We start from the raw sequence: 12,985 nt of genomic DNA, 5'->3' as shown, positions 1-12,985 counted from the left end.
TAATAAATTGTGACTGGGGGCACTTTGCGAAGCACATTTTTGAAAGGCTTCTTTGGAGAGAGATTGGCGATCATGTCAGTCCATTTTCCTACTTTTGTGGCGGCGTTCGTAGCGACAAACAATTCGCTGTAGAAACGGCTTACGAAGTCACCGCCACACTTTTAATAGCGGGCCGACCGGTCCACTGAAACAGTGAACAGAAAGATGAAAACCCAAACACTCTGATTAAATAAAAGTCGGTACTTATCTTTATTAACGGAGATACAGAAACACAGTAAAGAACTCCGTGTCTACAGAAATGTCTAGTTAGAGTGGAAGCGGCTGGGTCAACGTCGGCTGACGACAAACAACAACTCTGCTGCGATGAACACACAACTGACTAGCAAGTACACAATTCGGTGGCGAGTATACAACTGAGCGGCGAACACAGAACTGTCCTAGGGCTCGCGACTCCAGCGCTTAAGAACCCGAAGCCAGCGGTGGCGCGCGCAGACTTGCGGCGATTTCCTGTCTCGCTGGCGCTGCTTATGCGGACGGCGTCCGGACTTTGATGCTGCCAACCTTTTGGCAGCGGGCTCGGGTGGCATTACTGGCTAGGATATAACACTCCTCCCCCCAAAATCGCCGCACCGTCGTTGAATAATGACGTGGCGAGCGTCGACGGCGGGGGAGGGTCTGGCCGCAGGCGTAGCAGAAGAGACCGGGGCGGAGACTGTTGTCGGTGGCAGTCCCCGGTCCGCACCCCAGCATTGGCTGCGCGGGGCCTCGGGAAACACCGATTGAAAACCGAGGTCAGGGTGCACGCCTGTGACCACGGGCGCAGCTTCTGGTACGGGACGCGACGGGGCGTCGGGACGCACGAAGAGAGGCAGCGTCTCCTGACGCTGCGTCGACGGCTGCTGAGTGGGCGCCGGACAAGGCGCTGCGGTGCCAGACTCCTTGGGGGTGCCTAAGGAAAGCGGCTGCAGGACAGGCTGCACAGCCACCGCTTGGGAAGGCGGCCCGGCTGAGGGGTCGACGTCCATCAGCTCCGAAGGCGGTGGCGACTGAAGAGGGACCGCAGGCGCCGGAGCGACCACCTGGGGCGCTCCCAGATGAAGCTGCGCGGGAGGCATCAACGGGACGGGCTGTCGGCGTGGTAGCGGCGACGGCTGCTGCTGCTGCTGTCCTGGGGGCGGCAGCGAAGTCGGAAGGCGCGGCTGGAACCCGCCGCGGACCAAATCTGTGGACAAAGAACGAGCGGCAGAATCCGGGCGGCCAGCGCGGCGCAACTGGTTCTGATGCCTCCTGTGCACCCCAGTAGCACCTTGAACAGTATAAAAACCGCGACCCTGGACACTTATCACGGTACCACGTTCCCAACGACGGCGACCGTGATAAATTCTGAAAAAAACGGCGTCGTTGCGCTGAAAACGCGTGCGATGCTCAGAAGCGGCGGGCCGATCCGGGGGGTGCAACAACCGTAGTAGGGTGCGATGACAACGGCCGTGGAGAAGCTCCGCAGGCGAAGGGCCGTCGCGTGGCGTGGTCCGGTACGACGACAGGAACGTGATGAGGGCCTGCAGACGAGAGTGCGTAGCACGAAGGCGGTCCATATGATCCTTGAATGTGCGTACAAAACGTTCCGCTGCACCATTCGATTGAGGGTGGAACGGCGGAGTAAGAACATGGCGAATGCCATTGGCAGAACAAAAACTTTCAAATTCAGCAGAGGTAAATTGTGGACCATTGTCAGACACTAAAACTTCTGGAAGACCCTCAATACAAAAAATTGAAGTCAACGCCTGTATAGTTTGTGCAGACGTTGTAGGCTGCATGGGCACAACAAACGGAAAATTACTAAATGCATCTATCACGATGAGCCAACGAGAATGCCAATATGGACCAGCGAAATCAATATGTACTCGCTGCCGGGGACCGGCAGGGCGTGCCCACTCAAAATAGCGTTGAGGCGGAGCAGCTTGGTGTTCGGCACACGTCGAACAATCTGTAGACATCTGCGTAATCTGCTTATCAATGCCGATCCATGTACAATGACGGCGGGCAAGCTGCTTGGTGCGGACCACTCCCCAATGACCTTGATGCAACAAGTAGAGGACATTGGATTGGAGCACTTGGGGAACCACTACACGAAGCTGGTCATTCTCGGTGCGTAACAGCAAAACTCCGTGCGAAACAGACAACAGATGACGTTGCGGATAATAGCGACGAAGCACAAGATCCGATATGTCCTTTGCCTTGGACGGCCAATCACGTTGAACAAAACGTAATAGTAAACTCAGATGAGGATCCGTAGCTGTCTCACGTGCCACCTGACGATAATCAATCGGAAAATCCCGGAGGGATTGATGCTCATCGGCGTCAATCTGATGGCAAGAGTCGTCAGAGGAACCGAAGACATCATCCGCAGCAATCGGCAATCTAGAAAGCGCGTCAGCGTTTGCATGCTGAGCTGTAGGGCGATACAGTATCTCATACTGGTATTGTGATAATAAAAGAGCCCAACGTTGTAGTCTGAGCTGTCCGCTGAGGAACTGGTTTAGACGGATGAAACAGTGACGTCAGGGGCTTGTGATCTGTTACTAAATAGAATGGTTTACCATAGAGGTAGTGATGGAATTTTGTGACACCGAACACAATAGCCAACGCTTCCTTGTCCAATTGGCTATAATTACACTGAGCTTTGTTTAGCAATTTAGATGCGAACGCAATAGGACGTTCGGTGTTACCGACTCGGTGAGACAACACAGCACCGAGGCCGAAAGAAGAGGCATCACAAGCTAACACCAGAGGCTTGTTAGGGTCGTAATGGACCAGACAACGATCATTCAATAAAGCCTCTTTAAGCTGCTGAAAGGCTGATTGGCAATCAGCTGACCACACAAACGGAACATTCTTACGGCGGAGACGATGCAACGGTGCAGCAATCTGTGATGCATTAGGTATAAACCTAATATAATATGTCAATTTGCCAAGAACTGCTTGCAATTCCTGCAGATTGCGAGAGGCGGGCAAATCACGAATAGCTGCTAAATGTGACTGGGAGGGATGAATGCCTTGAGCATTAATAACATGTCCCAGCTACTCCATCTCCGTAAGGAAAAATGAACATTTATCGATGTTGCAACGTAGGCCTGCCTGAGACAACACTGTAAACAAACTCTCCAAATTACGGAAATGTTCAGCAGGCGTCCGACCGGACACAACAATATCGTCTAAATAGTTGCAACACGATGGCACATTAGCCAGAAGTTGTGACAAAAAAAGCTGAAAAACAGCTGGAGCTGACGCACAACCAAAAGGCAAACGCAGAAAACGGAACAACCCCAACGACGTGTTTATGACAAAATACTGTTGTGATTGCTCGTCGAGGGGCAATTGCAAATATGCTTCACGGAGATCAATTTTGGAAAAGAAACGAGCTTCCCATAACTTATCCATCAGCTCGTCCGGTCTAGGCAAAGGAAAAGAATCAATGACAGTATGAGGATTAACTGTCGACTTAAAATCAGCACACAAACGTAACTTGCCAGACGGTTTCTTTATAATAACTAAGGGAGAAGCCCACTAGTTCGCTGAAACGGGTTGAATAACACCGTTGTTTTGCCAACGACGAAGTTCATGTGCTACAGGTGCCCGGAGGGCGTGAGGCACTGGACGAGCACGAAAAAATCGAGGCTGAGCATTATCTTTTAACGTAATATGAGCGGCAAAGTTCGCAGCACAACCTAGTACGTCTTTAAATATGTCACTGTATTGTTTACACAAATCGGTTATGCTGTCTTGAGGAACAACAACAGAATTAATTTGCAACACATTGTCTTGGATAGACAGGTCAAAACAGTCTAATCCGAAAATGTTTACACTGTCTGTAGCGCGGAGCACTGTGAATGAAACTGTTTTTGTATTGCCACGAAATGTGGCTGGCGCGCTACATACACCTAACACAGGAATTTGTTCTCCACTATAAGTAGCCAAAGAATGTTTTGCCGCTGAAAGTTTAGGGCGGCCGATAGCAGCATACGTAGCACTATTTATGAGAGTCACAGACGCACCAGTGTCTAATTGAAAATTGAAGGTCTTATCCTGTATGCGTAGCTTCACAAATAGTTTATTACACTGTCTCTGGATCGGGACAGTGGAGGCGGAAGACACAAAATCAGCGCGTTTAGCGCGTGTTCGCTGCCTACGACAACTCGTGGGTTGGGCGGGTGGAACAACAACTCCCGCCCCCCCCCCCCCCCAGGGGATCCACAACTCTTTTGTGGATACGTGCGTAGCGAGCACGGGACCCTGAGCTGATGTGGCCTTCCTTCCTTTCTGGGCTGCATACCTTCCCTTTCCGCATCCTTCCCCATCCCCCATCTTCCCCCCCCCCCCTCACCTCTGGCTCCTTCCTTCCTTTTCTCCCCCTCTGGGGGAATGGTTTGTGCCTACGTCCGGAGACGGACGCTTGTAAATGTACCACATTCTTCGCCTTCCTTACTTGTAAGTCTTCGACCTTCCTTTGTCATTCTCTTTTCCTTACCTCTTCTCTCTACCCTTTTCTCCGCTGCGGCGTTTGAGACCTCTTCTTTTCTTTTCTTTCCTTTCCCTTTCCCTTTCCCTTTCTTCCTCCCTGTGCGTGTCTGAAGGCCGACCCACGCACTTCCATGCGTAGCCGGTGACGGGGTAACGCGTAATTCCCCGCCCCGGGTAGACAGGTAGGACACGTACGTACCCCCTGGTAACGGCCAGGCCCAGGGAGGGGTGATTACCCGAGCTGATACCTTCCGAAAGTGCTGATTGGTCCCTCCGTCCGTTTGTCGGGAGGTGTGACCTGAGGTGTGAACAATCACCTAATGCGGGAGTGCCCTCAGAGAGGGCCCCCACAAGGGAGGAGCGCGCCATAGGAGACGCCGGTAATCATGGGGGATTCTTCCGCAATGGTTTCCTCACCTTCCACTATGTCTGCTCACAAACGTAAGTTCACTGAGTCTCAACCACAGTCAGTTCTTCCATCGTTGCCACAGTTCCTTGTTGTTTCTCGGTCTGACGAAGGTCACGACTTCTCCACAGTCAACCCTTCCATTATTCAGAAAGGTGTCGACGCAGTTGCAGGTCCTGTAAAGTCTTGTTCCAGATTACGGAATGGCACCCTGTTGTTAGAAACACACAGTGCCCTCCAGGCAGAAAAATTGCTGCGTGCCTCACTACTACACACTTTCCCTGTCCGGGTGGAACCGCACCGTACCTTAAATTCCTCGCGTGGAGTCGTTTATACACGCTCCCTCGATGGACTGTCTGACGAAGAAATTCAGCACTACCTGTCAGACCAGGGCGTAACGGCTGTTCATAGGGTTATGAAAAGGGTTGACACGAAGATCATTCCAACCCGCACTGTCTTTTTGACATTTGACAAAGTGCAACTCCCATCGAAAATCAAAGCAGGCTATGAGATAATTTCCGTTCGCCCTTACGTCCCAAACCCTACGCGTTGCTATCGGTGCCAGCGCTTCAATCACACCAGCCAGTCCTGTTCTAATCCGGCCAAATGTGTTACGTGTGGCAGGGATGCCCATGAGGGTGCTTGTCCACCTCCATCCCCTCGCTGCATCAACTGTATGGGTGACCACGCTGCTTCCTCTCGAGATTGCCCCGTTTTTAAGGACGAAAAGCTCATCCAGGAAATAAGAGTGAAGGAAAAGGTGTCGACCTTTGCTGCTCGGAAATTATTCGCCAGTCGACAACCCACCGTGCCTCAGACAGGCAAATACAGCACTGTCCTTGCTTCTCCTCGGCCAACAAAGGAGGCGGCCACGCAGACTTGCGACCTCACCTTTAGTGCCACGGTCGTCCGATCGGCCAGCGCAAAGATCGCCCGTTCAACTTCACCACTTTCGCCTGCCCACTCTTTGGCTCACCCTTCGTCGGGTTCTGCTCAATCTCGAGCCCACAAGTCAGACACCAAGTCTTCGAAGAAAGAGCATACTCGTGAAGAGTTTTTACGTACGGCAACTTCACCACCATCGGTTCCTCCTTCCTCTAAACCTCATACTTCCAAGAAGGCTACAAAGAAACCCAGTTCCTCTTCTTCTCCGCGAAGGCGTGTCCCATCCACAGCGCCACCTGGCGGAAATCGCCCTCGGCCGTCTTCTGTGTCGCCGAGGCGCACTGCTGGTGGCCGGTCAACCGGCCGATCGCTGGTGGCAGGAGCTGCTCCTGACCAACCTATGGATCAGGATCTTCTGCCTTCGGCTGAATGCCATTCCATGCTGTCGGTCGCAAGCTCTGAGCAGTCGTTGAGTTGACAGCACCCTTGGTCACATTCCTCCATTTTCTGTTCACCCTATGTCCATTATCCACTGGAATATCCGCGGCATTCGAGCCAATCGGGATGAATTGTCGATCCTCTTACGATCCTACTCGCCGGTCATCTTCTGTCTTCAGGAAACAAAGCTGCGTCCTAATGACCGCTTTGTTCTCCCTCAATTTCAGTCCGCACGATATGACCTCCCCTCTGTGGAAGGCACTCCAGCCCATGGGGGACTCATGATGCTTCTCCATGATACTCTCCATTATCATCCAATCCCCTTAGACAGTTCCTTCCAAGCTGTCGCCGTCCGTCTTTCCCTTTCTGGATACACGTTCTCTCTTTGTACTTATACATTCCATCGTCCACACCAATGGCACGAGCTGATCTCCTTCATCTTCTTGGTCAGCTTCCACCCCCCTATTTGCTGGTTGGGGACTTCAATGCCCACCACCCGCTTTGGGGATCTCCACATCCTTGTCCACGTGGCTCCCTATTGCTAGACGTCTTCCACCAAGCGGATCTAGTTTGCCTCAACACTGGGGTCCCCACGTTTTTGTCTGCCTCCACGACAAATTTATCTCATTTGGACCTTGCGATCGGTACTGTTCCGCTAGCTCGGCGCTTCGAATGGTTCGCCCTTGATGATACACACTCGAGTGACCACTTTCCATGTGTCCTTAGGCTGCAGCCTCAACTGCCATATATGCGCCCGCGACGCTGGAAGTTTGCCCAAGCCGATTGGACACTTTTTTTCGTCTCTAGCGACATTCGATGACCGTCGCTTTCCCAGCGTCGACGATGTGGTCACACATATTACCGACGTTATTCTTACAGCTGCGGAACGTTCAATACCACGCACCTCCGAATTGCCCCGGCGCCCCCCAGTTCCTTGGTGGAACGAGGCATGCCGTGACGCAATACGTGAGCGGCGACGTGCTCTTCGCATTTTCCGTCACCATCCTACTTTGGCAAACTGTATCCGCTATAAGCAGCTCCGTGCGCGATGCCGTCGCGTCATCCGCGATAGCAAGAAGGCAAGCTGGCAATTCTTTATTAGCTCCTTTAACACCTTCACTCCCTCCTCGGAAGTTTGGAGTCGGCTTCGACGGTTCTCAGGCGCGCCTAGTTTCTCCCCGGTCTCTGGGCTCACTGTCGCGCATGATACCTTAGTGGACCCCGTCGCAATTTCTAACTCATTGGATCAGCACTTTGCTGAGGTCTCGAGCTCTTCAAATTACCCGCCAGCGTTTCTCCCGAAGAAACGTGCAGCGGAAGTGCGACATCTTGCCTTCTCCTCTCAAAATCACGAAAGCTACAATGCTGTTTTCTCCATGCGGGAACTCCAACATGCCCTTTCTTCTTCTCGCTCCTCCGCCCCAGGATCGGATGGTATCCATGTCCAAATGTTGATGCATTTATCAACCCATAGTCTGCGTTACCTCCTTCGCCTTTATAATCGAATTTGGACCGACAGTACTTTTCCCAGACGATGGCGGGAAGCTATCGTCGTTCCCATTCCGAAACCTGGAAAGGACAAACATCTCCCCTCTAGCTATCGCCCCATTTCTCTTACGAGTAGTGTCTGTAAGATTTTGGAGCGTATGGTGAATTACCGTTTAGCTTGGTGGCTGGAATCACGCAATCTTTTAACACCTGCCCAATGCGGATTCCGAAAGCATCGCTCTGCAGTTGACCATCTTGTTGCTCTCTCCACTTATATCATGAACAATTTTCTCCGGAAACGCCAAACGGTAGCAATATTTTTTGATCTGGAGAGAGCATACGATACCTGTTGGAGGACAGGCATCCTCCGCACACTGTTCTCTTGGGGCTTTCGAGGCCGGCTGCCCCTTTTTCTTCGCGAATTTATGGCAGAGCGAACATTTAGGGTGCGGGTGAACACTACTCTCTCCCGTACTTTCTCTCAAGAAAACGGGGTACCCCAGGGCTCCGTGCTGAGAGTTGTCCTGTTCGCCATCGCTATAAATCCAATTATGGATTGTCTCCTTCCTGACGTCTCGGGCTCCCTCTTTGTGGACGATTTTGCGATCTACTACAGCTCTCAACGGACATGCCTTCTTGAACGACGTCTTCAAGGATGTCTCGATCGCCTCCACTCTTGGAGCCTCGAAACCGGCTTCCGTTTTTCTCCCAGTAAGACCGTTTGTATTAATTTTTGGCGACGTAAGGAGTTTCTTCCGCCCTCCTTACATCTCGGTCCTGTCAACCTTCCGTTTTCAGACGTCACTAAATTCTTGGGTCTTATGTTTGACAGAAAACTGTGCTGGTCCTCCCACGTTTCCTATCTTTCGGCTCGCTGTCTGCGAACGCTCAACACCCTCCGTGTCCTGAATGGTACCTCCTGGGGAGCGGACCGAGTGGTCCTTCTCCGCCTCTATCGCGCCTTAGTGGCCTCGAAATTGGATTATGGAAGCATAGTCTACTCCTCTGCTCGGCCGTCTATTCTTCGGCGTCTCGACTCTATCCATCACCGTGGATTACGTTTAGCGTCTGGAGCTTTTTACACTAGCCCTGTGGAAAGCCTTTATGCTGAGACTGCTGAACCTCCGCTGTCCAATCGGCGAGCGGTCCTTCTGAGCCGTTATGCTAGCCATCTGTCTTCCATGCCTGATAATCCAGCCCATGACCCTTTTTTCGACGCCTCCTTTGATGTAGGGTATGCAAGCCGCTCCTCCTCCCTACTACCCCCGGGAGTCCGCTTCCGCCAACTGCTCCATTCTCTTTCCTTCCGCTTTCCTAAAACCTTCTTGACAACTTGGGGTACAGCACCGCCTTGGCTCCGTCCCCGGTTCTGTCTGCTCCGTGATCTTTGTCAATTTCCCTCTTTGTGGACGATTTTGCGATCTTTTTTATCGTCTGGCATTTGCTGCTCTATGTGCACAAATGACGGACGCCACCTTTATTTACACCGACGGCTCGAAAACATCGTTGGGTGTAGGGAGTGCCTATATTGTTGGCGACGCCCCAAATCACTTTCGGCTTCCCGACCAGTGTTCGGTTTATACTGCGGAGCTTTTCGCTGTTCTCCAGGCTGTCCACTACATCCGCCGCCATCAGCGGATACAGTACGTAATCTGCTCAGATTCTCTCAGCTCTCTCCTCAGTCTCAAAGCTCTTTACCCTGTGCGCCCTCTGGTCCACCGGATTAAGGACTGTCTGCGCTTGCTCCACCTGGGGGGCGTCTCGGTGGCGTTCCTCTGGCTCCCGGGACACCCTGGTATCTGTGGGAATGAGGCGGCTGATATAGCAGCCAAGGCTGCAGTTTCTCTTCCTCGGCCAGCTATTCAGTCGCTTCCCTTCACCGATCTACGGAGCGGTTTATGTCGCAAAGTTGCTCATTTATGGCATGCGCATTGGTCAACACTTCCCCGCAATAAATTGCGGGAAGTGAAAGCCCTTCCTTGCGCTTGGACCTCTTCCTCCCGAACGCGTCGTCGGGAGGAGGTAATTTTAGCTGGACTCCGGATAGGGCACTGTCTTTTTAGCCATCGACATCTTTTAAGCGGCGATCCTCCCCCACTCTGTCCCCACTGCTCTCAGCTGTAGACGGTCAGACACCTTTTAATTGAATGCCCCTATTTTAATCCGTTACGCTTCCGTCTACAGCTATCGCCTGATCTATCGTTGATTTTAGCAGATGACACGCGCTCAGCCGACCGCGTTCTCCAGTTTATTAGTGACAGTGAAATGACGTCAGTCATTTGAAGTTTTATCGGGGGACCATCAAGCCCTCTCTGTAGTTGACTTTTAAGCCTTGTTTCTGCTTTTAGTGTCTCCAATTCTTTGAGTTTCGTTCCCAATTTTGCTGTTTTCCATTTTCGGTTTTTATTATTTCCTCAGTCACGGACCGGGCGCTAATGACCATAGCAGTTTTGCGCCCTAAAACCACAAACAAAAAAAAAAACAACTCCCGCTTCACTTGCAGTCTGTACATTACGAGTTACAGCGTTTGAATTACACTTGGGTCGCATAGCAGAGGGCTGGGTGGGTGGCTTATTGCGAACAAGTTTATTACCCACACGAACCATGGAAGAGTCTTTAAACGCGACCTTCTGGGCGGGCTGGCTTTGAAGAACATGAATATCCATGGGCTAGGCAGCACTAGAATTGGTCTTGCGTTTACGCAAACAAACAGTCTGGATGTGTCCTTTCCTTTGACAAAAGTGACAAACCGCGTTTCTTAACGGGCAACGTTCACGAGGATGAGCAAGAACACACTTAGGGCAAGACTTAACTCTATCATTTTGCACACGCGGCTGACGAATGTGTTTAACACGACGCGGCCGACGAATGTGTTTAACATGACGCGGCCGGCTAGTATTTACAGTCTGACTCTGCCGGTGGGGCCGCGGGCGTGACATAACTTGCTTAGCACAGGCAATTTGAGAAATACATGGCTGATCTAACTCACACTCAGCATAGTCAAAAGTATCTTGGGCTTCAATGATGTTCATCACAGTCTCTAATGACGGGTCAGGCAACTTTAAGATAGCAGCACGAATACGAGAATCTGCAATGTTTTGAGTAATAGCGTCTCGTAACATGACATCACTGTAGGAAGCTCCACACACACAATGAAATCGGCACTGACGGGTGAGGCCCCCTAAATCTGTTAACCACTGTTTTAGATTGATGTGGCAGTTTCTTTAATCTGAAGAACTTGAATCTGGCCGCTGCCACATGAACTCGCGACTCGAAATACTCAGCAAGCTTGTTAACAACGACGTCATAGTCTAAAGCTTCTGGCTTGGATTCCGGGAACAACTTACAAAGTAGTCGATAGACTTCCACGCCTGCAGTGGAAATTAAAGCTGCCGCTCAGTACCCGTGAGTTTGTAGACTGTCATGTGCGCCTGCAACTGCGCGAAATATTCTCGCCATTCTTCTCTTGATGCATCAAAAGCACGGAAAGGTGGTGCTGCCTGTGCTTGTTCCTTTTGTGTTGGAGGATTAGCCGCTTGTTTGGCGATCGCTTCCACCAGACTTTGTATTTGCTGACTCTGTAACAAGATCAACTGTTGTAATTCGGCAGACATAGTGAACACAAATTAAACCAGCCCCCAAAATTTTATCGCTATAATTAGTATAACCAGAAACAAGTTGAACCAGCCCTGCACACGAGTTCGGAAGCCCTCGTCGCCAGTTTTGTGGCGGCGTTCGTAGCGACAAACAATTCGCTGTAGAAACTGCTTACGAAGTCACCGCCACACTTTTAATAGCGGGCCGACCGGTCCGCTGGAACAGTGAACAGAAAGATGAAAACCCAAACACTCTGATTAAATAAAAGTCGGTACTTATCTTTATTAACGGAGATACAGAAACACGGTAGAGAACTCCGTGTCTACAGAAATCTGTCTAGTTAGAGTCGAAGCGGCTAGGTCAACGTCGGCTGACGACACACAACTGACTAGCAAGTACACAATTCGGTGGCGAGTATACAACTGAGCGGCGAATACAGAACAGTCCTAGCGCTCTTTTTTTTTTATCCTTTATTGTAATTTTAATCACCTCATACAAGGCGGGCTGGCAGCAGCTTTCGACGCCGCTCTTCAGCCTTGTGGGGTACAATAACATGATATAGGTGATACAGACAATACAAAAAATGGCGTGCAAAGAAAGTAGATACAAAAAACAATAAACAAGAAGCCGTTCACGTTGGACGATAAAAACACTAACACTTGTTGACACGGCGCACAAAACACAGAGAACGGCGACGGCACATGTGAACAGTTGAGTTGTAACTGCCGAAACACAAAACGAAGCACACACACTAGACACTGATGGCGACGATCTCCGGCGCGCGAATGTTCACTATGCGTGTGCGAGTCCAGGGACCTGCCAAGAGAGGAGGAGGAGGAGGAAGGGGATGGGAGAGGGAGAGGGGAGAGCAGAGATGCCACGGGCAGGGGAGAAAGGGGGGAGGGAGGGAGGGGAGGGGAAGCCCGGGGGAAGAGGGGTGGAGGGAGGGGATGGGGGAAAAGGAAAGAGAATGGAATGGAATGGAAGGGAAGGGAAGGGAAGAGAAGGGAGGGAGGGAGGCTGCCTAAAGGAAAGGACACCAGAAGTGGGGGGTGGGGCAGGGTCAAAGTTGATAGGAGGGGTAGATGGAGGGGAGGAGGACATGATCAGGGAGGGGGAGCTGGCGGAAGCCACCTTGGGAGAGGGTAAGGAGGGTGGAGAGATGGAGACCAGGTGGGACGTGGGCATACAGGCGCGGCAGCGGGCGGGGGTGGGAGAGGATTGGGGAGACGAGCGGGTGAGGAGGATCGAGTTTGCGGGAGGTGTACAGGATCCGTATCCTTTCAAGGAAAAGGAGGAGGTGGGGGAAGGGGATGAGATCGTACAGGATCCGCGTAGGGGAGGGGAGACGGATGCGATAGGTGAGGCGGAGAGCGTGGCGTTCAAGGATTTGGAGGGATTTATAAAAGGAAGGGGCGGCGGAGATCCATGCTGGATGGGCATAACAAAGGATAGGGCGGATGAGGGATTTATAAGTGTGGAGGATGGTGGAGGGGTCCAGACCCCACGTGCGGCCGGAGAGGAGTTTGAGGAAACTGAGTCGGGAGCGTGCCTTGGCTTAGACTGTTCGGAGGTGGGGAGTCCAGGAGAGGCGACGGTCGAGGGTGACGCCAAGGTACTTAAGGGTTGGAGTGAGGGCGATATGACGGC

At 51.7% G+C, this 12,985-nt stretch overlaps 1 protein-coding gene across 1 annotated transcript; it reads right to left on the bottom strand.

The window, feature by feature from the left end:
* Nucleotides 1–593: 593 nt before the first annotated feature.
* LOC126210006 (proline-rich protein 2-like) lies at nucleotides 594–11,352 on the bottom strand. The gene is made up of 2 exons (XM_049939113.1): nucleotides 11,142–11,352; nucleotides 594–1,222 (listed from the first exon to the last, which is right to left on the bottom strand). The coding sequence occupies exons 1-2, from the start codon at nucleotides 11,350–11,352 to the stop codon at nucleotides 594–596; spliced, it is 840 nt and encodes a 279-aa protein (XP_049795070.1).
* Between the last annotated feature and the right edge of the window lie 1,633 nt (nucleotides 11,353–12,985).

This window comes from Schistocerca nitens, chromosome 10, assembly GCF_023898315.1.
Source record: "Schistocerca nitens isolate TAMUIC-IGC-003100 chromosome 10, iqSchNite1.1, whole genome shotgun sequence".
Taxonomy (NCBI): Eukaryota; Metazoa; Arthropoda; class Insecta; order Orthoptera; family Acrididae; genus Schistocerca; species Schistocerca nitens.
This window is presented reverse-complemented; position numbering and strand designations above follow the sequence as displayed.